This window comes from Thermobia domestica, chromosome 7, assembly GCF_964235325.1.
Source record: "Thermobia domestica chromosome 7, izTheDome1.hap1.1, whole genome shotgun sequence".
NCBI lineage: Eukaryota > Metazoa > Arthropoda > Insecta > Zygentoma > Lepismatidae > Thermobia > Thermobia domestica.
This window is the reverse complement of record NC_137460.1, coordinates 154,619,173-154,647,165: the sequence shown is the minus strand read 5'-3', so window position 1 is coordinate 154,647,165 and position 27,993 is coordinate 154,619,173. Positions and strand designations below refer to the sequence as shown.

General features: G+C 37.2%; 2 protein-coding genes across 2 annotated transcripts in view; one reads left to right on the top strand and one right to left on the bottom strand.

The window, feature by feature from the left end:
• Positions 1-27,993, top strand: part of LOC145690507 (uncharacterized) — a 95,576-nt gene that overhangs the window by 46,017 nt on the left and 21,566 nt on the right. The window contains exon 3 of the mRNA XM_081765456.1: positions 1,043-1,136. Within this exon, the coding sequence (XP_081621582.1) occupies positions 1,043-1,136 (94 nt within the window). The remainder of the gene's footprint in view (positions 1-1,042; positions 1,137-27,993) is intronic.
• Positions 2,401-27,216, bottom strand: LOC145688957 (uncharacterized). The gene is made up of 2 exons (XM_081763118.1): positions 26,533-27,216; positions 2,401-3,850 (listed from the first exon to the last, which is right to left on the bottom strand). Exons 1-2 carry the CDS (start codon positions 26,944-26,946, stop codon positions 3,392-3,394), a joined length of 873 nt encoding a protein of 290 aa, XP_081619244.1. The 5' UTR covers positions 26,947-27,216; the 3' UTR covers positions 2,401-3,391.

The following is a 27,993-nucleotide window of genomic DNA, read 5'->3' as shown; positions in this document are numbered from 1 at the left end:
CAATTATGAAAAAACAGAATGAATATCATTCCTCACATTAGTGACCCTACATTTGAGAACATTGTTTATCAAGTAGATTTCCTTTTTTTAAAAAAAAATACTTTGTCTTGAAAGTTACTGTATTTTCAATTGAAATGTCGTTCACTAGGAAACAATCATGTATCTTTAGAATAAATTACTTATTGCATTATTTTTCTTGATCTTTTTCTTGTCAGTGATAATTCTAATTAGTATATTTTTAATACCATGTAAAACTTCAGATAACATTGCAAGGGAGTCCGCAGATCACTTTCCGAATGAACAGGGGGTCCGCGTTATCGGTATGTTTGAGAACCACTGCCCTACAATGTAACACTTCTACTCACACGAAGATGGCATTTTCCAGGAGACAATACACGGTGCCACCAAGCCAGGACTATACTTCTTTGGCTTAAGGAACATTCCACGGAGCTGTACCATGTGAATTTCCCCCTAACTCAAAATATCTTAATGCTATAGAACATTTATGGGATGTTGTGGAACAGGCTCTTCGCACCATGACTCCTGCACCGACATCTGTCGGCTCATTGTGAGATACCATCAAGAATATATGGTGTCAGATCCCCGTATAAACAATATCAGCAACTAACAGAATTCATGCCACACCCTGTCAAAGCCATCATCTGAGCAAAAAATGGACCAATAAAGTGTTACATAGATGGTCGCAATTCAGTGAGTACTCAGTGTACGTATTTGCTAATTATGCAATTTGTTCTAACAAAGAAGCTGTTCGAAACTAGAATAGTTTGTCAACAGAAGAAAGAGCCTGCAAATATCAGATTTAATGGTATATTCCAATAGCACCTATGCTGAGTTTGTTCATTGCTATGGTTAATAGCAGAAACTTAATGATGAGAACAAGCAAAAGTTCTCATGTATCAAGTAGTAATACTGGAAAGAAAAATCTACTTCATAAATTTTCCTATTCAAAGTTGTTAGAAATTTTGAAGCAAGATTACATATACCTTGCTGATCTATATTTATTTTATTTTCTCCATCGTAGCTCGTGTACATGGTGACGTGTGCCTGGATGAATACGATTGTCGCCGGGGAGACTTGAACCTCATTTGTCACTCACACGTCTGCCACTGTCGCAGGTAAGGCTAGTTCATGTGATTGTACAAAATAAAAACCATTTGCTAATACATTCTCATTTGTTATTCCAATAATTATTTTGTGTTGTGTCTTTTTCCAATTCACCTGATTTACTCTGTGCGTCTCTCTACCAATTTCACCAGCTATATTTTTCTGCATAAGTATCGTTCAAGGAGTGTTGAGAAGATCGTTGTACAAGAGTGTCTCATAAGTTTGCAATATTCTGGTACGTACCACACCTGTATTTATTAAGTTAACATTCGAAGTATAGCCTCTCGTGTTAGACTGTCTCCAGTCCCCTTCGTGTCAGTTTCTCGATGTCACGTCAACCTTAGAGGCAAAGAAGTCAGTCACTGCTGTTTCCACCTCCTGCTGGTTCGCGAAGCGTCGTGATTTCAGAAAGTGTGCTATGAACAGAAACAGTAATCAGAAGGGGTAAAACCAGAATTATATGCCGGGTGGGCATCGATTTGATGGCATCAAGTTTCTGAATTTTTTGTTGCGTTTTTCGAGTTAAGTGTGGTTTTGAGTTATCCTCTTGTAGCAGGGCGCGCTTTCGGTTCACCAATGCAGAATATTTTTGGCGTAGAAGTAAAGTTCCGCACTTACGATATGACCGTTAGAAATGAATTCTCGTAGTCCCACCATCCACAGAACATGACTCGGTCATGTTTGACAACAGATTCTGGAAGTTGATCCTTTCTCAATCACTGTTTTGCACATTCGGATTTTGGATAATCACTTTTCGTCACATATGACAATGCATTTCAGGAAACACACTTCACGCGGACTTTGCTGCAGTTGTCGACAGTATTCAGTTTTTTCTGGCTCTAAGCTGGAATCAATTCATGTTCAGAATGCGGCAGCTCCAGACGGGTCGGGTCATTCGGGTCAGCTCGGGTCGGGTCGGGTCAGTCAATTCAGGTCGGTCTTCAACCCGCCCCGATCCGTTGAGAGCACTACGTGGTGAAGTCTGCACTGATTTTACTTTTGTTTCTTTCATGAGTGAACACATTCGCCTAATTCTTGGTCTGAGTGGAGACCAAACCAGGGATTCAATTAAGAAGCTTATAGTGTGTTGATAAATATACCCCAAGACGTATTAGGCTCTATACGAGAGTATACGGTGTATGTGCACCTAATATACGTTTATAGTCCATTGTATACTCACCTTAAATTTTGAAAGAATAGCATATACGGGAGGTCGATAAACTATACATTATATTTTTGAAAATGGTCTAGTGTATAGCCACCAAAAATGTAAAATTTCAGGATTAACGTAATAACAAATACAAGGTATTTCACAGAAGTTTCAAAAATTACTAATCACACCATACACCATCAGCATCGGCCTCGGTCTAAATTTTTAATACGTTCGCACTAATATACTTTATACTGCGGGGTCAGTTTTCAAGATCCCACCGCAGGAGAAATATTTCTATGTGCTCCGTTTTGAGATGTCGTATTCGGTAATCAGAATTATGGATACAGATATGGAACCTATTCATCTTGCCACTGATGTGAAGTGTAACTTCATGGAAAAAGATCAGATCTATAAAACTGTCTTCCTCTATTTTGAACTGTATTTACTATTAACAAAAACTCACAATTTCAACCTACAGATTAAGGTACAACTTTTTACGCAACACTTTCCACATTGTCGCTTTTGCCATTTCCGATTTCCTGTTCGCTTTAAGCACTGACTACAGGGACTTTGTTGAAACGCCTTAGGTATTCTTTCCAATTCTAGCTGACACACTAGATCGATCAAATCATTTGTTTATGCTCTCTTACACTGAGGTCTTTGCACAGCTTCCAATTTCTACAAATTGTCGATATTATCTGTTTATAATGTTCTTGTGTGGCAGATTTTCACTGAACCGTGCATATTAGGCATTGTCGCTGGTGATGACAGTGTATGCTCAATCGATATAAGGTGAGAAATAAATATTTAGTTGCGGAACCGCACTATTATTTTGTGAATACTCTGTATTTGGAGTACTGTTTATTTCAAATTTAACACATAATAAAACTTAATGGAAATCAATAACAGTGGGAAACACTAATATCTTCTATCTCTCTTTCTCTCCTTTCACTGAACTGTAATTAAAAGATAAAACTAGATTTTGTTCTGCAACAGATATCAAACGTACTCTAAAAAGTATCTCGTAAAATATTTTATAATTTGATAATTTACTTTTAATACTTACAATTTAGCATTAGATACATTACATAAAATACAACACAATACAAGTATTCATGGAAGTATTTCATAACTGGACCCACTGGCCTCTGACTTTACGTCTATTTGAACTTCGTTAGAACCACTTCCTTGTGGTGGACAATCCTTCCTGCTAGGGTTAACACAAACAAGAGAATGCGGTGACAACAATTCGAGTTCACCATAAAACAAAACATCGGAAATGAGTTTTTCTGCTATAATACGTTGCGTGTCAAATGTTCGGCTCATTTTGCGCAAGCGGAAGGCTATGGTTTTTCCAAAGGTATCAAATTCATCCTCCTGAATTGAAAATTCAGTTGTGACTTGTTCAGAAGCAACTTGTAGGCGTCTCTGTGGACGTGGTGCAGAAGTCGATGGAGCTGCAGGTGCAACGGACTGAGGTAGAGATAAAGGTAATGGTGAAGACGGGCAACTCACATTTACGTTGCTCATAGATTGTTGATCAGGGTCATCTATGAAGTCATCTGTTGCATCCTAAAAAGATAAGAGGACTTTAATGATATTGTATTTAACATATGCGTTAATATCAAATATTAGTCGAAATGGAAAATATTTACGGCCCTCTACTTCTTTCAACGTTATAATAAGTATTCCTATAATTTTCCATTAATTATTATTAATGTTTAATGAATGTTTCAATGCCTACATAATAAAATTGCATCTACACTTAACCTAATGCAATTGAGAAAGTGTTGATATCTAGTTCCGTCTAGAATACCCGAAAGCCGAAATACTGCTAAATCCTAAGGTTTTGAGTGCTAACATCGAGGTTCAGATTTCGGGAACCATAATAACTGCTTTAATATTGTGACGCTTACAGCCAAAACGCAGAGAGCAGTGTTGAATACCTGTGGCCACTATGAAATGTTATCTTTATTTTCTTTGATATAAACTAGAATTTTAAGAATTTAAATTTATTGATCTCTTTTCCAAATCTTTAAATGTCCCTTCCTTCGTGATTTTTTGTATAAAATATTAATATTCAATTATCAAATTTTAAGTAATATCAAATTCATATACAATGCAAATTCATTTTGAGAAAACCAAAGGATACAATTAGATTTAAAGACCAAATTTTTAAAAGTCTAGTCCATTTCAAAGAAAACAGTAAAATAATTCCCCGCAGAAATCAATGAGCTAAAAGTTAGAGATGGCATAGATATTCACTGCGTTCATAGATTATGGTTGACTTATTAGTGATTTAATTTAAGACAAGAGATATCGATTAAACAAGCAAAACAGATCAGTGAACAATGTATCAGAAGAACATTCTGGATGTACAGTCTATCTATACATTACTTACAACAGGGTTTGGGCTCTTGTGTAATTGAAGGGAAAGATAAATTTGAAAATGTTAATATCGGAATTATTTTACGTTCAAAAGCAAATATTACGTAAAATTCAATAGTGTCATGCCACAGTTCTAAGCTACCGTGAGATAAGAAACTTGAATTAAGAATACTTCTCATATACAGTTATATCGAAAAAATTACGTAAATCTTGATTAATGATCTCTGTGTAATAAAACACGCAAAGAAAATATAAAATACAAACTCAAAATCTCCAAGAATTTCTGAGGCACTATACTAATTAAACGCTACAATATTAAATTCAGAAGCAATAATATAGGTAAGACAACATCTGTACAATGAACATTACAAAGCAAAGAAACCTTGAATTATTTTGTTTACTAAATTAAAATAGTGTTTAGTGTCACATTATGTAAATGAAATAAATATTCTTAATTATTATCTTAAGTCCCGGTGTAAGGATATGGAAGCTTATAGTTTCACTCCAGTTGTATGTATGTGTTTCTATATATATATATATATATATATATATATATATATATATATATATATATATATATATATATATATGTGTGTGTGTGTGTGTGTGTGTGTGTGTGTGCAGTGGCGGATCTAAGGGGTGCTATAGGGGCTATAGCCCCCCTTGACGCTCAGATATACACGGGATAAAATGGGCTTCAATCCTGCTTTACACTGGATAAAACGGCAAAATATGGTTCAGCCCCTCCCTTCATCATATCCTGGATCCACCCCTCTCTCTGTGTGTGTGTGTGTGGTACTTCATTTCTCGGTAACTATTGGCCGGATCTGAAGCAAACTTTGTGAGCAGATAGTTCATGAACAAATAAATAAAAAAATACTATATTGGTGGCTGGCCACGGACAGGCTCGGCTTGCCTTCCATGCGGTACTTTATTTCTCGGTTACTAGTCGACGAATCTGAATGAAAATTCGGTGGGCAAGTAGCCCATAGTTTAAGGAATAGAGATATTTGGCAGCCGGACAAGGCCAGGAACAGGTTCGGTTCGGTTTGTTTTGTATCAAATAGTTTATTTCTCGGTAACTACAGGCCAAATCTGAGCGAAATTCGGTAGACAAGTAGCCCATTGTCTAGGTAGCTATATTTGATGGCCAGGCTTGGCCAGGGATAGAATCGGCTCAACAACAGAGGCTGTATTCTACAGTTCTGCACGCCGGAAGTTCTGAGTTCACCTCAACTTGTTATTGTGTATTTCGACCAGCGGCGTGCCGTCAAGGGGACTAGGGGACTAGGCTAGTCCCCTGGCATTTTAATTAAAGTATTTTGTGATAAATATATACCAAAGAAAACGAAAACATTGTTTGTATTTCTCTATTTTCGTAAAATAACACTATTTCAATTGTTCCGACACAACTATAGTCAGCGCCCGTGTGCTGGGTGCGACAGCGAAGTGGAGATCGGAAACGCTCGGGTTTTAATCGGCTTTTCTCGGGGAAGGGAACAGGATCCAGTCAGCTAGTCCTCATATTATGTTGTCTAAGCTCTAAACACGGGCGTTCTGTCGTAAGCGAATTTAATGCTCGTTTGCTTTTTACAGTTAATAGTTTTAACGCTATTAAATTTACAGTATTAATCTTGACCCTTGAGAGATCTAGTGAAGTGTGAACTTTTTAGATTATCAATATATTTTGAAAATGATTCAAAGAATAAAGTATGGAAGGGGACTCGTTTGAGAAACCGAGTCCCTTGCAGCAAAGCGATGGCGCAAGCAGTGATATTACTTCAATTGGTATAGGGGACAGTAGGGGTGGGGATCGGCTGTTTCAGTCTTGTATTCTGGACCATTGGATTCCTAAATTTTCAAGAAATGCAACAAATAATAACCAGTGGTAGAACAACTCCAAGCATTTCCATTTAGACAAAAATGAAAGATTATATACATAATATCAAAACGGATTATTTTGCTTCTTCGAAATAGTTAATTGCATGTAAGACAAGAAACAAACTGTATTACTGGCCTTGTATTCTGTTCCACATAGAAAAGGACGTGTGGAATGATGGCTTTTGTGACATGAACAATTTTCACAAATCCAAGTTCCGCCAAGAAAAATGTTATTCACACCTGCCCACAATAACTAAATTGAAAACTTTCAGGAAACCAGAATTGATTTTTAATTGAGCAAGCAATGCAGAAGTTGATTCAAACCGAGAACTAATGAACCGATTGATTTATTCCTCTTGTTTTATGGCTAAACAAGAGCTATAACAAACAGGAAGATTCTGTCAGTTAGGGAAATTATATTGAAGTAATTCAGTTACTTTCTAAGTACGACACTAAATGGACTTGCAGGGGCGCCTGAAGAAAATTTTCTAGGGAGGGGCCCATCTCCATGGTTGCTATGTTGCATCTGGTATTTCTGGTATTTAATATACATGGTTTGCTATATTACGTATACATTTTCGTGAGCCAGAGGAAGGTCCGGGCCCCACCCTGCCCTCTCGTTCGGGCGCCCATGTTGACTTGTTATCTTCACAGCATGGTAGTGTTTAAAGGAACGTCAAACAGAATTCAGAATTATATTATTAAATGTGTTGGTGAGTAATTCTGGATAAAATTAAGTCAGAAATAAACAATACACTTCTTACAGCAATAATGTTGGACAAAACTACGGACATTGCAAAGATCTCTCAACATTCAATCGGTACGTGAAAGACGGCAATTCGTGAAAGATTTATTTGTTTTGCAGATGTTACTACTAAAAAAAGCAGTGATTGCACTGCGACTGCTCTAAGTGAGCATGCTTTCCAAATTCTCTCTCATTTTAATTGTAAGCAAAAGCTTGTAGCACTAGGCTATGGATGGAGCTGCCGCATTTTCTGGACATTTGAACGGTTTACAATCTTTTGTGAAAAGGTGTTTGAGTGCACTCACCATACACTGCTATCATCACAGACTCAATCTCGTTGTTCCACAGTCTGTTAATCACATCAAGGAATGTAAAATATATTTTAGAATAAGTGGCATTCCAAATTTCTTTTCATATTCATCGAAACGCTGTAACGCGCTTGCTGAATCAGAAGTAACTAAGCGATTTCCAACGGTTGCCACTATAAGATGGAATTACAATTCCAAAATTGTGAATACAGTAAATGAAAATCAAATAGAACTCTTACGGTGTTCTGAGAACATTGTAGAAGATTCAAATAATTGCGACACCGAAGCTTTCATGACTATAAAGAAGAAAAAAAGAAAAAAATGTGAGAGTTATCATTGAAGGATTTCGATTTTGCATTTCTACTAAAAGTTTTCAGTATTTTTTTTTTTTTCGCGCACGGATACACTATTCAACATTCTTTAAAGTAAAACCATGGATGTGAAATATTGCATCCAAAAAGTACAAAAGATGGTATCTCAACTTAGAAATGCAAGAAACGATTTTGAAGACTTATAGAAAAGTAGAATTGGATGACAACGGGAACCTTCTAATAAAAGACATAAAGTAGATGACTGAACAGATTCAGAAATTAAATATGTGCGTATGTTCAATGACATTATTGATACTGTGATTTCAAGATGTCAGTGAGTTACAATTTCTTGAGCTGTTAGATTTAAAGAATTTTCAGTGCTTGAAATCTCGATTTCCTGATTGCTTGTTTTTGACCCTTAAATCAATTTACGGGAGTTTTTTTTTTTTTTTTTTTTAATTTTTACAATTTGCGGAGTGAATTAATATAGGTTTACAGACTCTTAGATTTTTCAAATAAAACTGTGACTGAAATTATCCATTTCTTGAAAGAAAGAGGCTTGGTAGAAGAAGCGTTTTCAGAAACATATAAATTGTGTTATTTGGTGTCAACAATACTACTCAGGACCTCCACTCTACAGCACACATTCTCTTCGAACCTAGTCCCCTGTGAGAAAAGTCACGGCACGCCACTGATTTCGACATTAGGTCCAAGTGTGCGTACAAGAATATTTTTTTCTTATGACTTCTGGGAATTACATATAATATCGTTATTATACTATTTGATGTATAGAGAAACTGACGAAGTTATAGAATAGGAGCGTTATGAAATCGCTGTATACCTGCTCTGCTTTGAGTTGCATTCTTATGGTGATCGACGGAACTCTTCTATTAAGGCAATGCATTACATCATAAGATTTTCTGTTAAGTACTGCATATGAAAATGCTGCAGTAGGAAAATTGAAGTATGGAGTTGCTGAAAACTTTTACAGGCATGTCTTTATTATTTACTTTTAATTAATATACTAGTACTTTATATTAAATGTACTGGCTGAACCTGCGCTTTTTACACAGAGCATCATTCATATATGAGAATGAATCTCCTTGTTATTCCTTGTTATTATTCCTTTGCAGACACAAGTGAAAAGTCTTGGTAAAAATTGGCAAGATATACCGTAAGGGGGAGATTTTTTCCGATTACTTTTTCAATATCTCGTACCGTTTGCAAGATTTGAGCCTACTTCCGGTTGCAGTTTTTAATTCATGTATGATCTGTGTTTTCTTTCTTCTTGCATGTAGTATGTAATAAGCAAATACATAAACTAAGTAACTCTATGGCCTATGGAACCCGGAGGTTCAATGCCGCTTTCACAAAAGCTCTCCACTGACTTCTATCCTTAGCCAATTGGATCCAGTTTCTACTTTGTATTTCTTTTTCTGCGAAATTTATCTTAATATTGTCCTCCCATCTGCACCTAAGTCTTCCTAATGGTCGTTTTCCGGCTGGTCTTCCAGTTAAGATTTTGAAAGCGTTCGTTCTTTCTTCCATCCTGGCTACATGATCTACCCACCTGAGCCTCCTAGATTTGATTACCCTAACATTGTTGGATAAACAGTATAAATTATGTAGTTCCTCGTTATGAAGATTCCGCCATTCCCTATTCCCGTTTCTCTTGGGTCCGAATATTCGTCTCAGGATCTTGTTCTCAAATACTTTCAATCTATGTTCTTCGTTCAGAGTAAGAGACCATGTTTCGCAACCATACAGAACAACAGGCACTATTATCGTTTTATACATTTTAAAATAAGCTACACATACAATCAATTATAATGTCAGTGATATAAGGTGTTCATTGGGCACTCCAAACAATAAAGGTTCAACTTAGATGGAGAAATGGTTATTCATCGTTTTTCATTATAATTTGACCATGAAAGAAACACCTGAGAGATATGCAGCCTCTACATACAATTATACGATGTTGGAATGTTCTAATAGGTAGGATATGATGCTTTAGTTTTTTTTTTAACTTCAACACTTCCAGTGTACCCGTAAAAATGTAATAAATAAATAATGGCCATGTTTTATTAAATATTGAGTTAAAATTGGACAATCTACGCAAAATTTGCAATCGATCAGTGAAAACGTCATCTCTCTAGAACCTGTAGTTTCAGAGATCTCACTATCGAAAGATTTGCCACAAACATATAAACGTCCACAAACGTATAGTTTAAAAAACTCCAGAGATGGCAGTACAATTCACTTGCATTTATTTCGGAGAAGGCTTATTAAAGGGCAAAGGCTTTGAACAATAATTTAAAAGGATAAACTTTGTGAAAAAGATCTCTTTAAGTAATTTATTTAAAGTACACCTTTTTAAAAATATTTGTCTTTGTTATAAACGTGAAATCACAAATAACCGTAAATCAAAGGTTTGAAAGCTAAAGTTATAGGTTGGAGCTCGGTCGCTCTTAATTGGTATTGTGGCATTTTAATAGATAGATAGGGTTAAAGGGTTTGTGTTAAGTTTTAAATCAATAATTACATAGTTGTTGACTTTCTGTCGAAACTTGCCTGCAACGCGGCTACAGACAGATATAATTAAAAATGACTATGGAAGGGGTTATGGATCACTTCACTGTGCATATATTCCATAATCTTTTTCCACAAACTGAAGAACTCCAAGATTTCAATGAGAAGGAAGACACTATCATTTAACATGTTCGTTCCCATATTCGACCTTGGTCGGATTCGAATTGAAGCGTACAGCCTTTCATATCCGACTAAAGTCAAATCATATTGATAATCATATGACGGTATCTACAGAATTTCGCAGTTTTCTGAAATTTAGGTAAAACCAATTTCAGTTGAGGGAGGTTTTAATTAGGAATAACTGGCATAAGCACTAAAATACCTTGTGTAGCTGTTGGTAATGAACATGTTAATAACAAAGTGAAATAAATCTTTCGAAGACGTTCAAAATGAAATGAAGTCGTTTCCCGATTATGCTGTGTAGGCTAAAGGAGACAGTGATGATGAAAATGAATGAAATTGTGTAATGAAGAAAGTGGATGCAAACGGAAGAACTCATGCGCACGGTGTTTGTCCCCACAAAGCCCACTTGGGAAGAGCTGTAATCGAACCAGGGACACGAAGCACCAGAAGTGAACATTCTACCAGTGCGTAATCACGAACCTCGAAGTAAAGTGAGCACTCAATGTGTTCAAGAGAATGTACAGTGACTCAAAAAAGCATTGGTCTGTCAAGATATGTAATATGTCTGGGTGTGAAATGGAAGGAAAATGCAATAATAAGCGAACATTCACTGTACTTCCAGCGTATGTATTATCCCATGTAACAGGTAAGATAAGAGAAACAAAGCAGTAACCGTGTCAACAGAGCAAAAATAAAAAATAAAATAAGCTTACCATAATTGCCACCAAAAAAGTATTGGGCAGTCAAGAATGATTACCATTTTTTAAACATTTTTTCCATTCTTAGTACTTGGTAGGTCCTTCGTTACTTTTGATAACTGCACACAACTTCTCTGGCATCGAACATAACAAGCTGTGTGTGGTCTCACGATAAGATTTACCCCATTCTACTAGTAATGCACTTTTCAGGTCCTTTTTGTTAGAGATGTCATGTTTGCGAATATTTTGTTCCAAGCAGTGCCATAAATTTTCGATTAGGTTGTTATCGGGTGATTATGGTGGTGTTTCCATCCAACGAGATGTATTATATAACAATCAGAGCCAGATATTTAGGGCTGTATGCTTGGGGTCATTATCCTGTGTGAAGACATATTGGGGAAGGAGACTCATTTTTTTTTCTCACACTTGGAGGAGGATGTGTCATTAGAATGTTGATGTAAGCCTTGTGGTCCATTGTCTCTTCAATAAAGCATAAATCACCCACACCATTTGTACTCATATTCTAACCATAACGGAACCTCCTACATGTTTCACAGAGGCTGTAAGATTTTCCTCATCTAGTTCTGTATTCTCCCTCCTCGACAATATCACACGTCCGTCTGACTTCAAGACATTAAATTCACTCTCATCGGTTAAAATAACTGATTTCCAGAACTCATAAGTGTCATTTTTGTGCTCTTTCAGGTACGCCAATCTCTTTTTCTTGTTCGTCTTGCTTATGTAGGGCTTTCGACGGGTTGTTCTCCCCATATATTCCCTATCACGAAGCACATTTCTGATGGTTTCAGCACACATAGTCATTCCCACATCACGTTCCATTTTAGCTGCTAACTTCGGCGCACTTATCTCGGATTGTTGGCCACTTGATGCACAATGTTTCGTTTTACTGTCACTGAAAGCTTTAAAGGCGGCCGCTTCTCGGTGCATCTATCTACTCTTTTTGTTTTCCTATACAATATTCTTATACAATATTCGTAAACAGTATTATGAATCATTTTTCTTGGTATTCGAATAGTTTTGCTGATTTCTGCAAACGATTTCCCGTTCCAAAGCAGCTCCACTACAATCTTCCATTCTTCCTCCGTTGTTTCCTTCGATTTTTCCCCATTGCTGCATCACGAAAGGCACGATGTTACTGCTCTCCACTTTCCTACAACTAGAGTCTTTTATGTACAAAGACACACGGGTCTTCGAGGGTGAAGCCACCTCAGAGAGCGCGTGTTCATAACCAAGATGTTTGCTCGCTTAGTGCTATACTTATTTGGCGTTGAATGCCGCCCGACCTTTAATATTGATGTTCTGTTGGAAGACAACGGTATATATGCCGGTTATCTGGGTGTGTACGTCACATATACACGTACATGAATGTCCTCCATAAGTTTTACGATCACATGTAACATGGTTATTCTACTATTCCTACTTTTGTCTCATACGTCTTATCCGCCCAATACTTTTTTGAGCCACTGTATGTATTCATGGAGAGTGTTGTGGTAGTGAGAGACACGATTGTGTCTGGCCATGTGCAGCCTGAATATGAACGCCTTCTTCGAGTAGTGATGGATAACCGTTAGTTCCCTGGCCGTCACGGTCGTCTGGCATATCACTTACGAGACATCATGTGAGTTATGGTTGGTCGTTACCAATCGTTTGCAACGTTTCTGCAGCAGACAGTAGTAGCACCAATCTCTTGTCGACTCCAATACAGAACAAGTAACATGGTAGGCAGTTTCTCGGGAACACATCCAGCTCCTGTTTCATTTAATGTCACAATGTATACAGGTTCTGATTGTAACACATGGATACTTCACGCCATACTCTTGTATGAATGTTAGAGGTGCCATACGACCATTCTGAAATTGATCTCATTTCTATAGAGCCATATAATGAATCTGTGGTGATTTCTATTTCAATCATACTGTTTGATGTAGTATTGGAATCTAATCTTGTACAAGTTCTTTATTACACCATCTCATCCAATTATAAAATTTAATTGAGTAAGTCGGTAACACTATCTTTCACATATTAACCTTCCCACTATTGCCAGTAACGTCCGCAATCACAACCGCAAGTGAAAACGGCATTAGCGGATCTTCGGTGATGTGGATAAAACCGACATCGATACGAACCGTGTCCAAGGTGACGACAGCCAAAAGAGTAAATGACAAAACAACGTCGGCGAACAGCAATAACAGACGGAAGAGAAACCTCAGTAACTATGATCGCAGAGTACTGAAGACAATTGTTATCAAAGATTGTACAGCGAATGCGGACTCAATTAGTGCTTGAAGCAATCTATTGCGACAATCACAATCCGACCCAAGTTACGGGTGCCCACAAAGGGGGGCTATGACGCAAACTATTTGGGGGGGGTTAAAAATCTATATAAATATGTTTGAGAGGGTGTAAAAGTTAATCGAAAAGATTTTTTTTTTCATGGAAGAGCACCTACGGATAGACAATTGGGGGAGTGCGTCATGGACATAAGGGGGGCACCACTGTATCCGCGGTCGGATTGCAATTTCCTAGCCGTTAGACCACTGCCAACAACACTTTACAACAAATGGTACCGAATATGAAAAGTAGACCACTGATGACTTGAAATGCGCAGTATGTTCCAACGATTGCTCTTTTACCTTAATTTCAACAATGTGCCATGTTTTTGTATGTCGGTCGTTCAAAGAAGTTTGTGTTCTGAACTCTGTCTCTCTTCCATGAAACATTTCAGCGGCTCTATGATACTGTTGGACGCAACATCCTAGTATTCCATGGTCCTATGAATATGCTCACAGGGCGCATTATTGCCATTTCTTATGTAGACATTTTGAGATTTTGAGTGACCACATGCATCCTGTGCGATCCAGATGTTCTGTCTGGCCAACAACGCAACTTGGCCAGACAAAATCGATCAATACATAGTGCTAGAGCTGTTTTAGGAGTAGTTCCATGAACATTGGGATGAACTACAACACCGATCTTAGTCTGCCCAATCCTCAGACAAAAATATTATTCAACACCTGTATTCAATGTCAGATATAGAGTTCAGACTCCGCAACATATTCCTCCATCCGCGCTAACGGAATTGAATGCTGCACTGCATTAACATGATACAATATTCTGATTATATTCCTCCATTCCACGACGAATCAGAGCTGTCCTGCAGGCTAATGGAGATCTAATGCCATACGAATAAGATATGTTGGGGTTTCTTCAGGCTTTTCCATTATTTTGATAATCATCTATGTGATATACATGGGATGCAGAAGTTTTAGAGGATCTATGATTGAATAATAAATAAAGTAATGGATCATTTGATAAACGAATATATTTAGCATGCTTTTCCCTCGATTTTATTAAAAGTTCCACATATAATGCAATTAAAATAATTGGTATTCAACCTGGAGCATGTGATGGTAAGTAAAATTTAAAATTACATAACTCTATTAAATTTGTAACATGTTTTTCTTGTTTATAGTAAAACTGGGTTACTTAGTGAACAAGTAATAAATTATATAGTTTATTATTCATATAGTTACCTATAATTTGAATAAGGGATAACTTTGAAAGTGTAGCCCCGCGTAGCGTAGTCGCAAACACTCTCGCTGCGAGCGGTCCCGGGTTCGGTTCCCGGTGGGAGCATTCGGTCGAAAAAGTGTAAAAGGCTTTTTGATGCCAGCCATCCTGAACGAAGCTTCCCTGGATTTTCCTCTTTCACACCAGGCAAATACCGGGGTGGTACCTAACATAAAGGTCCCAGGCCGCTTCCTTCCTTCCCCAACTCTTTCTCCTTTCTCTTTTCCCGGATAGTGTGCTCGCCAGAGCTGGATTAACCCATCTGGAGGCCCGGGGCTAGAAAAAATATGAGGCCCCTGCTGACTTCATCTAATATATTTCAGTGAAAATACACTAGGAAAGTTAGGGGAATATGATTCATATTTTTGGTCATATTTTATTTTATGATGATGATTGTATCTTCAAGATTCTTTTTAGATAGCCAGTTGAGATTTTGATCACAGTGGAGGCCCCTGTTCACCTGGAGGCCCGGGGCTATAGCCCTCCTACGCCCCTTCCTTAATCCGGCCCTGGTGCTCGCCAAGGGACGTCATCCCTCATACGTGACGAGCTAACATGGCCATAGATGCAGAAAACCCAGAAACCTAAATCTTAAACTTTGAAGGTACTGTACACGTTTGAATGGAAATGTTAAGTTAGGAATACGCGGGAAAAGGGCTGAATACTACTGGTCTAAACATCTGATTATGATACTGTGACACACAATTGATAAGTTATTTAAAGAATTGTTTTAGATAATGGCTTATGTAGCATTTTTTTTTCAAGTGTAGAGTTTTCTCGTGGCTAAGTGGTTAGCATACGCACCTCTGGCGTGGGAGATCCGGTTCGATTGCCGAATGGGGCTCATGTGATTCGTATTCCATATTAAGTAATAGGTCCACGTTTCATATAGCCTCGCTGGGAAAGACACGCTAAACTCAAAATCAAACCAAAATCAAAATCTTTAAAGTCCGCTTTAACTCATAAATGACTATGTTTGAATATAAATTAAAATTCACGCAAAGGTTGTTGAAGTATACGGCGCTAAAAATAAGCCTGTACACATCCATACATAGCAAGTAGAACACGTCTTCAGCATTGTCGTTTGTTTATTTTAGTGTTTATTTTATATGTAATAAGTTTCATTTTCACTTTTCATGTTTTATTTCCTTTGTATTGTTCTGTATGTCTGTAACTTTTTAACGTGCCTAAGTGTATATATCCTTTTTATTCTCGTTGTAAAAAAAAAAAAAAAAAACTATTATGAGATCCGATTGTAAAGAAAAAATGTAAATGGTTGAGTGGAAGAAAAGGTTATGCCTTAACTCCGCCATTTTAAATAAGAAATAAGAAATAAGATCTGTAAAAGGTGACACGAAAACTTAACTTTTTTTTTTTTTTTTAAGTAGAAACACCTCCTGTAAGATTTCAAATTTGTTACATGAGCCCTTTAAACAAATCAACTTGCATTTGTTATATCTTGCGACAGTAGCGTAGTCAAAAAAGAAAAAAAATAAATAAGAGGGAATCATAATTTGCATACAGTAAAAGCACACACACACACGTAGGCTCTTCTATATATACAACTTATTTTCTAAGTAGAAAATAAACTTTTTAAAATAGTATTATTTTACTATTAAAAAAATATTCATTTTGTACTTAAGAAAATTACGCATAGGGTATCTTGCCAATATGGCATTGTTTGCATTTTACATAATAATATAAATATATATGTTCACAAAATCAAACCTGTCCTTAAAAAGTATGAAATTGAATGCTTGAATCCCCCTTGTTGAAATTCTGCGTACGCCACTATATATTATAAACTACCCTTTCTTTCTCTCTCTCTCTCTCTCTCTCTCTCTCTCTATATATATATATATATATATATATATATATATATATATATACGGACCCACGGACCGTACAGCACTATTCTACAGGCCAATGGGGACACAAGATTTCACAATGTGAGAACGTCGCAGATTAACTTGGGACCATTACCATCACTCTACAAATACGTCAAGGAATTAAATTGATTGCTATACTAATAAGTGATCTAATATCAATCTATATCGACTTTAGCTGCTATCTGGAAAGAATCGATGCAACTATTTGATACATTAATAGAGCTACTCTATGGTTCTTTATTTGCGACGTTGCCACATAGTGCAATTCGTCTCTCCAGATAAGGACCCGAAAAGTATATATATACACAGTAACATATATATATGGTAACTGAGGCAATATATCGCCATGTCGACAATATCACAGCTGATGCGGAAAATTTTAGTTTCAGAAATTACCTACACAATTGAAGAGCTGGTGATGAACACGTGGTTTAAGAAAAGATAAATCAAGCTGTACACGTGGAAAAGTCCAGGAGATAAGAAACGCTACCAAATCGATTACATTATTGTGAAGCAACGTTTCAGGAATAGTGTACGAAACGTAAAGGCACTGCCAGGAGCGGACATTGATTCAGATCAAAATCTCCTGGTGGCGGAAGTGCAAACCTGGTTAAAGTCGATCAAGAAACATGGAAGGAGAAATCGAAAATGGAACTTAGAGCGACTAAGAAATATCAACGATGATGTGAAAGAAGAGATTGAAGAAAAATTCTGTGCAATAGGCGATATGGTTGACAATATAGAGAATAGTTGGGGAAAAGTTAAACAGATTCTACTTGACACATTCCAAAATAACATTGGCAGGATGGAAAGAGCACTGAGAAAATCATGGATAACTGAAAGAATGCTTAAGAAGATGGAGGAACGCAGAAAAGTGAAAAACATGGACATCAAAGAATACAGAAGTCTCAATAGTGAATTGATAAGAGAAACGGACAAAACCAAAGAAAAGTACATGGAGCAAATATGTGAAGAAATAATGGAACTTCAACTGCGCGGCAGAGATGATCGAATGTACCAGAAAACAAGAATTAGGAGGGAAAGCTAACAAAAGTATACGAACGTTCAGCATCGAAGATCAACAAGGTAATGTAACTACTGACCATCAAAGAATCCTTAGAATTTGGGAAGAATACATAAAAGATCTGTATGATCAGAAGGACCGCCCCAAAGATATTGCGATCGAAGCAGAGGAAGAGGTGGATGATGATGAAAAAGGACCCAGTATATTAAAAAGTGAAGTAGTACAAGCAATCAAAGACATGCGAAGGAGAAAGTCCACTGGAGACGACGACATACCAGTAGATTTGTTCAAGGGATTAAGAGACAACGCAATGATATTACAATGATTGCATTGCCCAAGAAAAAGCAAGCAAAGAAGTGCAGCGATTTGTAAGTGGCGATATTGTGTTCAGATGCTTACAATATCGCCGCTTTGCCTATTGTAATAAGAGTATTAATACACTGTATCTGGTTTCTCATATTGAAAATTCAGCTGGTGGTTATTTTACTATAAGGAAGGTCCTTGGTAGTTGATGTAGAATTTATTTATTATTATTATTATTTTTTAAATTGTTGAAGATCAATGAATTATTTCCAATATGCTGAATTGGTGACGATATTCGCCTCAGTTACCCCATATCACATTAAATTTTGTTATATTTCTTCATTTTTATTCCCATTTGAGTCATGATTGAACCTGTATCTTGGTTAGTTACTTTTTTAAAAGTTTAGTTACTATGCCACAATTATGCTCCGATTCTAAAGAAGACGGTGATGGTAATGAATGAAATAGTGAAATCAAGAAAGACACAGAATGTTTGTCTGTACCTTACTCACTTGATTATATAGATATTGCGAGATTACTAATCGTATTTATATGATTAGCGTGCGCAACATCAGCGCAGGGCACTATCGAATCACAGTGAAAGCTGTTGTTAAACTAAAGAGTAATGTCTCATATAGCCTCAGTGTAGTCTAGGGACATTAAAATTCAAAATATCAACCTGCCATGAATAATTCTCCAAAACCACAAATTTTTAATAATTTGATTTCCTCTAACCGAAATGTTTGCGGACGGTAATATACATGATGTTAGTTATTATGAATGTATGGCACCATGTCTGGTGTATTAGAATACTGGCGATATAATGGTTGTAATCCGAAATCGAATATTTCCATTTCTAGGTTCGAATTCATGGCGACAGTAGGCCTATTTCGTTGTTACTTCATCTTTGTGATATAAAGCACTTCCGCTATCAAAAAAAAAAAAAAACTATTTACGAGTAACTATCATCACTCTTTTCCACAAATAATAACAATAGTTCAACATCCCAATCAATTCTTGTCAAATTAGGCATATTTGTAGGCGAATTTAGAGTCTCAACCTAATAAAACAAAAGTAGTGCTGCAATATGTAGTACTGCTTGAGTTGCATTTCTGACAAAAATTCCCAAGAATCCTGTTGCGATTTTAAAGATATCACGTCACTAATATGAAATGAAAATGAAATGAAATATTTGAGTTTTGCGTCCCACGATTATGCCGGTTAGGCTAAAGGAGACGGTGATGATGAGTGAAATGGCGGAATGAAGAAAGTGGGAGGAAACAGGAGAACCCCGAAAAAACCCACGAGCACGGTACGTCACTAATATGGTTACCAACAGAATTTATATCACAATATTCGAGTAAATATTCTCACACAATGAACATAGAAACTCCCTTTGGAATAAAATTGATTCACAATGTGCGAAATAACGTTTATTTTTTAACCCTAAGATTTATTCCAATGTGCTATTATGTAGAACGCAAACATCATATTCATAACATATAGTATTATGGAATTTAAGCGTCAATTAAGTAACTATAAAGAGCTTATTAAAATAACAATGCAATAGTAGTTTCTGTTCTAAAACGAAACGTGTTTTCTATCTCTGTCATTGCTCGTAAGAGATTATTTAGATTTTGATATACTCGATTGTTCAGAAGACAATTTTTTGAAGCCTATAACCAATGCTAAAATTAAAAAGAAACATATAACGAAAACTTTCAACATTAAACTTTTCGGGAAAATATTGGTGCAAAATACAGAGTAACAACAGGTTAAAAAAAAAATCAACACGGAACGTCAAAATGATATTTCGAATACTATAGAGCTACGAATAAGAAGACCAAGCTTACGTATAAGATGAGTAAATAGACGTCAGTCGCATGGAAAATACGGGTATAGTACCTAAAGTAAACGTTCTTGTTTAGAATGAAGGGGTTCCGGGTTGAATCCGGTGGCCAGCTATCCTGACTGAAGGTTTTCCAACTTTTCTTAGTTCTACCAAGTGAATGCTGGGGTGGTGCACAATAAAATAGCTGTCTTAATTCATCACAATGGCTCTGTGTCACTCGAGTTGTCAAATTCTGATATATGCGTGGTGCTACGTCAGCTCTATCGCACTTTGGAGTAAAGAGTTAAAATGGTAGTCGTTAGATCAACCACTTGATATGATGAGAAGTCATTTTAGTAATACCATTGGTTTCGTTTTATATACAGGTGCCAAAGAAATACTTTAGCAAAAACACTTTCTTTCTTATTAAATGGAAATGATCCTGATAAGGGGTAATAAAGTATGGATATTTCAGTGGTTACGAGGGACGAAATATAGTCGGGAACGAAGAAAAAATGTGTGAACAACAGATGAAAGCACTTCTTCTTGTGTAAATGTTGTCAGAAGATACATTTGCTCAAGAAACTATTTTCGTTAAAGAATATAATACATCGTTCTAAATAAATACATCTTGGTATAAATGCCAAATACATCACCTAAAGCTTTGCTCATCGGAAAAGCTATAATTTACTATAAATTCCCAATATCAGTTACTAGATAATTGTGATATTCTTGGGAAGCAGTATGGACGCTTAAAATGACAGCATAGGTTTATCTGTCTGATACATCGGATTATGAGGTGGCTGTAAGTTATTATTCTTAGCAAATGTAAGGTTTCGCAAATCAGCAATGAATATCTTAATCCCTATCTTAATACGCCCTTGCAACAACCTTTAAATTAATAGATACAAAACGCTGAGATTTTTTACGATGCGAATATCGGCAAGGAGGCATTGTTTGACATACTCTGCAATACCACCAGACTAACAATGTTGTTAAACCAACATTAAATTATATTTCTTTCGAATGACACTACATCAGAGTATTATAAAGATAACCAAGAAAGTTCTGTAGCTTTTTGTGGAAGTCTGTGTTCAATTTGCCCTCACATCGTGAGTTGAATGCTAATGGAGATAAATCGAAGGTCATTTGTTGGTGTGGGTATATCCAACATACTACCTGGTTGTGGCAGTTCAGTTACACCGTGAACTTGCGTAAGGACAGAATGAATATGGAACCTCCACAGAGCGTCATGAGAGCGTGTATGCTGTGCGAGTTGAAACTGGGGTCAAACGCCGCTGCAGCGGGGTGGAAGATATCCCAGGCCTTTTGTAAGGGTGTCGTGACTACGCGGACAGTGCAACGGTGGTTTAACAAGTTTAAGGACGTGACGAAACACTCGAAGACGCACCACGTGACGGAAGAACAACACATATACAAAATGAAGATCTTCCGGCAGCAATTGAGGCGGACAGTGGCAACATATGTGAGGAACTGGGACCACAATTCAGTTCGAGCGGAGAAACCATTCGGCAGCACCTCCATCAATTTGGGAAGCACTACAAGTTGGGTCGATGGATCTCACATGATTTGACTCAGGGCCAGAGGGCAACGCGAGCAGATAGCTGTATTTCTTTGCTGTCTCATGTGAGGAAGGAGCCATTTCTGGACAGCGTGTTGACATGTGATGAGAAGTGTACGAAGCTCCACGTCGCCATCATCACTGGTTAGCATCCCATGATCTGGTTCCAAAGCAGTCGAAACCAGTACTGCACAAGAAGAAGGTCCTCCTATGTTTTTGGTTGACTGCTCGTGGCGTCGTTCATTACAGGACAACGCTTCTACGCCTGGGATGGGAAACCGCCATTCTGCCCGGACATTGCACCGTCCGATAATCATCTGTTTCATTCTTTGGACAATCACCTTAAAGGACGCCAGTTCAAATCCTTAGTAGAAGTGCAAATTGCACTTGATACCTTCTTCGCTTCACGGCTCACTAAGTTCTATCCCGATGGAATCCATGACCTTCCAGAACGTTGACAGAAAGACGTCGATGCTGATAGGGACTATTTTTGATCTTCCAGGTACATCTTTGATAACATATCGATGTTCGAAGGTGGTGGGCGAAAAAAGCGACAGAACTTTCTTGGTTACCTTTATATACATTTCAAATCTACATGTTAAACAAAAACTTAAAATATTACACTTATTATTCACTGCTGCGAACTAAGGACACTATAGTATAACAAACATCCAAATTTTGGTGTCCACTACAGTAATAATAACGCAAGCGAGATGAACGGGCAATGCATATCGAAAGTATTTTACTGTCTAATAATACGTTCATAAAAAGATAGATTTCGAATGTATAGGATAGTGAAAAATTGTTGAGTAACAACTTCTCTCAAGGCTGTAGTGACTCAATTTTAGAGCTTTCACCTCTGGCGCGTGGGATTCCTAGTTAGATCAGCTCCTGCCCCATCAGGATTCTGCCGCCTATAGTCGGACAATTTGTCCATGCCGACCAGATGCCGCGGTCGGATTGCCGGCGCCGGACGCCGGCATCTTTCAGCGCGATTTTCGACCGCGACGAATAGTTGCCTTGGCGAGCGGTCGGCAAACAGCCGGAAATGAGCATTAAATGCGCCGGCACCGCCGTCGGAAAGTTGTCTTGCCGAGCAGTCGGCAAACAACCGTAAAGGCACAGTAAATGCGCCGGCGCCGCCGTCGAAAAGAGGCCGGCATAAGGAGTCGGCAGAGGGTCGGAAAGAGGCCTTTCCGATTGTTTTGCCGGCTCTGACGGTCGGCAACAGTCGGCAAAGGGAATTTTACTTGACGATTTTCGACCGCTTGCCGCCTCGGCAAAAGGTCGGCAACTTTGAACAAGTAGATCGTCGTGCCGCCGCGGACGGGTGCCGGCTGCCTCCGGCGGCCCGCCACCGTCGACGGCGGCAATCCCTCTTGCCGACCGCGGCATCCTGATGGGGTGACAAATAAGTTTTGTGGTGAACAAACATCGTGTGTATGGGTTCTGTCGGGGTTCTCCTATTTCCTCCTACTTTCGTTCTTCCTATCATCCATCTCATCAACATCACCTTCCTTAAGTTCGATGCAATGTTTAAGTTAAAAAAAAAAAAAAAAAACACTTCTCAAGAATCTGACTTTTTGACACTACCTAGGTATAAGAAGTAAGAATATCTTCTTTACAGTGGCGTGCGAGAAGTTCGTTAAGAGAGGATTCAAACTCCCAAGTTCATATAATTTCAGGTGTTTGTATAAATATCTTAATGTGGTAAATGTTTATTTTTGCATAATATCTTGCTCAAGATGGAGGTTAGAATCCCGAAACCCCCCTTGCGTACGCCACTGCTTCTTTCTCAGAAATATTAATTGGCAAATGCAAATAAATATCTGTTTAGCACAATTATCAGACCCTACGTAAACCTAATGGACGGCATGGTTGAGAATTGCTAATTGCCAATTGGAATAACGAAGTTGAAAAATTCGTTGGTCCAACGTAATTTAAAGTATATCTTGGCCAACTAACAATTTGCCATCGTCAATCTAACAATTCAAACCTAGCACTCTCAATCAAAACTTTACTTCTTTCGTAGGCAATTGAGTTGGTTGGCTAATCAACCAATTATAACGTAGGACCTACTTTACGTTGGCAGTCGACTAGCCTACCGTTCTCTACTGTTGGGCCTACTGTCGTTTCTCCCGGGTTAGTACGGCTATAATGGAGATTTCCACTAATATACAGATAAACTATTTAAATTCAAAAACAAATGTAAAACACAGATACAAAATGTCCTTTGAAATATTTCTTCACTTTTCAATTTTTCGAGATATCGAGGAAATAAATATGTCCGAATTCTTTAGGAAAAAAGCGCAAATTTATTGGTCCATGTCATAGGTGTCTCTGCAGTCGACATCTGCCTTTGTCCACCATTGATAGTGTGCAAAACTGCATAATTCTATCTTTGTATGATGCCGTACACAACGGATATCCATATAGTTAGGGAAGAAGGATTTCTAAAAACTTCCATCGCAATGCCGATGACTGCGGAGCTTAAATTTTAAAAAAATGAAATGAAATCTTTAAGTTTTACGTTCCACGTTTTTTTCGGTTAGACTAAAAGAGACGGTGATGAGAAATGAATGGAATGTTAGAATGAAGAAAGTGAGAGGAAACGGGAGAACCTCGAGAAACCACGCACATGGTGTTTGTCCACCACTAAGTTCACTTGGAGCGAGCTTGATCGAACCAGGGACTCCATACACGAGAGATGAACGCGCTACCACTAAGCCGCCGCGGCCATGGAAATTAATAAAAGGAGATGATATGAAGAGTACTAAAACAGATATATTGGGTTCCTTACGCATACCACGAACATCTCGTAATGAGAGGGAAAGAACTGAACTGAAAGAGGAAGAGGTAAACGCTCAGCGCAAATCTAGTGGCTAACGCGTGTGCGTTTGGTGCACATGGTCCCGAGTTCGATTCCTGATACAATTTTAAAAAATAATTTCAAAATTATTCACTTTCAGTAATCATCTGTCCCCTTTAGCTTAAAGGGCATAACCACGACGTTAAACTAATTGCCTTTCGAATTTTACGAAGAGGTAAGTGAACCAGATATGAATACCTATGCGCAGAATTTGTTCAAAGACAACATGTCGTTATCTGATTATTGATCTTATTTATTTCAAATCTCTCTAAGGGGTCAGGGTGGGTCGGTGGTTCATTTTGTCGCTGCTGGTCTAATGGTTAGTGCGTGTGCCTCTTGTGTACGGAATCCAGGTTCGATTCCCGGTAGAAGAACCTTCGGAATTTTAATTGTTCTCGATCTTTGTGTCTTCGTGTCCAATAGTTGTGAACAGTTGTAAAAAGGGTAAAGATGAGAGTCAGGAAGTTGAAAGAAAGAAGTGGTATAAGATTTGCCTCTGGTGCGTGGGGCTCCTAGATCCCAGCTTGCGCCAAGTGAGCTTTGTGTGGACAAACACCGTATGCGTGGGTTTTCTCAGAATTCTCTTATTTGCTCCCACTTTCTTCATTTCATCATTTCATTCACTCTCATCATTCATTACCGTCTCCTGTAGCTCGCACGACATGACGTAGAATGAAAGATTTCACTTCATTTCATTTTTTCGAATCTCGAATCTAGTAGTAGGTATTTAAGGACAAATCTATTTTTGTTTCATTCGGGAAATAAGTTGATTTCACGAGAATTTAAGATATAAAATTTACATATATTTCAAACTTAAAACATACTATGAAATAGTGTATTTGTCCTGTACATCTTATGCACATTATAAGCTGATATATACAAGTAGTAATTGTAGTTTTTATGATTTAAATTATATTTCACGAAATAAGAGGTTAAAGAGGATGCCAATATGAATTAAATGTGATAGTGCAAAGTTATTTCTTAACAAAGCACTTGTAAAAAAATGAATCGGCATCTTTGCAATTTGAATCAGAAAATAATTTTAAATATTGTATAGTGATGAGGTTCAGTAACTAGTATAATAACATAATTTAAGCCTAACTCTGTAATAGTAAAATTATGAAAATATAGAGTACTCTATCAAAGTCACCCAATTCAGTCATAACTGTTATAATAATAATAATAATAATAATAATAATAATAATAATAATAATAATAATAATAATAATAATAATAATAATAATAATAATAATAATAATAATTATTATTGTTATTATTATTATTATTATTATTATTATTATTATTATTATTATTATTATTATTATTATTATGGCAAGAGTGACTTTGCTTTAACGTAGGTGGTAAAAAAGCAAATTATTATTCATGCAGTTTTACAATATGTCCTCAAACTAAAAATTAAAAAAAAACTCTATTTGATCTATATCGAGATAACCGTTTAGACTTTCGATAGACTCTGGGCACAACTTACGTTATTTCCGCAGACATAGCGCGGGATCGTTTTCTGTGGAAGGAGCTGAAAGGATTTTTCAAAGTTCATTTAATTCGTGAATATTGCATATATTTATTTATTCCGCATTTTGTTCGTTTAAATTAAAATAAATAAAAAATAGTTGAAATTCCCATTACTCAACTATTGTATCCTTAATCCTACTTCTCACCCTATCCCTTCTCTCCAAACCAATGGCGACTTTAGCGGGTAGGCATGGGCCTATCCAAAAATTTTGAAAAATAGATAAACACTAAAATATACTATAAGGAGTAAATTTATTTTCCATTATTTATATTAATGGTCGATAATAATTTAACAAATAGCATCAACCACTACTGTAAAAGTAATTTCGTACTGTTATTAATCAATCAAATGTGTATATGTATCCATAAGCGAGGGAACGGGCCTACCCAAAATTAAAATGCTAAAGCGTCCCCTACTCCAAACCTTTAATTTCCGGCTTTCCATACCCTCTTCATAACCACAACTAAAATAAATTATCCCCTACTCGTGTTTTACTTCCTTAGTGGCCCAGGCTATCTACGCTAGGTGAAAAGGACATAATCTGCATTTAAGAAGAATGCTTTAGACAAGTAAAATGAAATCACTAACCTGAGAGGAAAAATGTGCCTCATCGTCGTCTTCATCCAGAAAATTTCGATTAGATTGTAGTTCCTTCTGATCTACTACAGGAAGCAACATTTCATAGTACCATAACGTTGGTTTATAAACTTCGTCAGGACCTGCACCAGATTTTCTAGATCGCAACACTTTTCGATGCTCTTTTCGCAAATTTGTCCGAAACCCATTAATTTTTCTCAAAACAAAATCTCTATCTGCTTCTGGATATATTGTCCGGCACAGATCCACAAGTTGGTCGTAGGCTTGTTTTCTCTTATATCTATCGGTGTATTCTTTACTTCGCACCTTCCAAAGACAAGGCAAAGATAAATATAAATTAAGAAATTCCAACCAAAATTCGCGATTTAATCTGAAATCCTGCAACATCATCATTTTTGCTTCCATTGTGTCAGCGAAATTAACAGAAAGATTCTTGTGTGCCGTATTCAAACGTGAAAAGAATAAAATGTTTATTGCTATAATAAAGTCAGTTTAAAAGAGTTTGACACAAAACCGTTCATTTTCTTGTATTAATTACGTACTTGACGCAGTACTTTCAATCAATTTGTAAAGCACTTTGGAGAGAACAAATTTCCTCAAGTCCAGTCCAAGTATAAACCAACATCAACACAACACATTTCTCTTTCGTACTTTGTAGTTCGATCTGCAGCCAGAATCAACTCCTCTCTGCAAAATGGGAATACCGCGCAAGCGCACAGACGCGACTTGACAATCTTGTAAAGGAACTTTGAAGCACGTGATCTTCAATCAATAGCTGTGGCAAGGCAGCAGCCAGCGGCCTTGGTGCAACGAGAAAAAGCTTCCTTCCACGCTCAGATCATCTTGCGATGTAATGTAACATAAATATTCATTCACCTAATTGTCAATATCTTCACGATTGTTTTATTTCATTTTCCTTCAAGTACTGGGAACAATAAATAAATAAATCAAAGAATGAAAAGATTAGTCAATTAGCTAAATCAATTTGGAAATATAGCAATATGCAATATTTTTCTCCTCACATTCAATATAATCAAAAAAAAAAAAAAAAAAAAAAAAACTATTGTCCTGTGCTGAGAAATTGTAGCTGGGTGATGTGTTACATTTATTCACAAGATCATTCACCTGGGACGACAGTGCAGCGAGGGTGAGACGAAGCCTTTTTAAAATGCTTACAGTCCCTTTGGACCACTTCCTCAGACCAGTAGCGTACACAAGGAGTGTTCGCAGTTTACCTCCCCCCTCTTGGCCGAGATATTACGGAAAAATAACATTTACTATATATATATATATATATATATATATATATATATATATATATATAGTGGCGGATCTAGGATATGATCAAGGGAGGGGCTAAATCATAGTTTGCCGCTTTACCCAGTGTAAAGCACGACTGAAGCTCATTTTATCCAGAGTATACCTGAGCGTTAAGGGGGGGGGATATAGCCC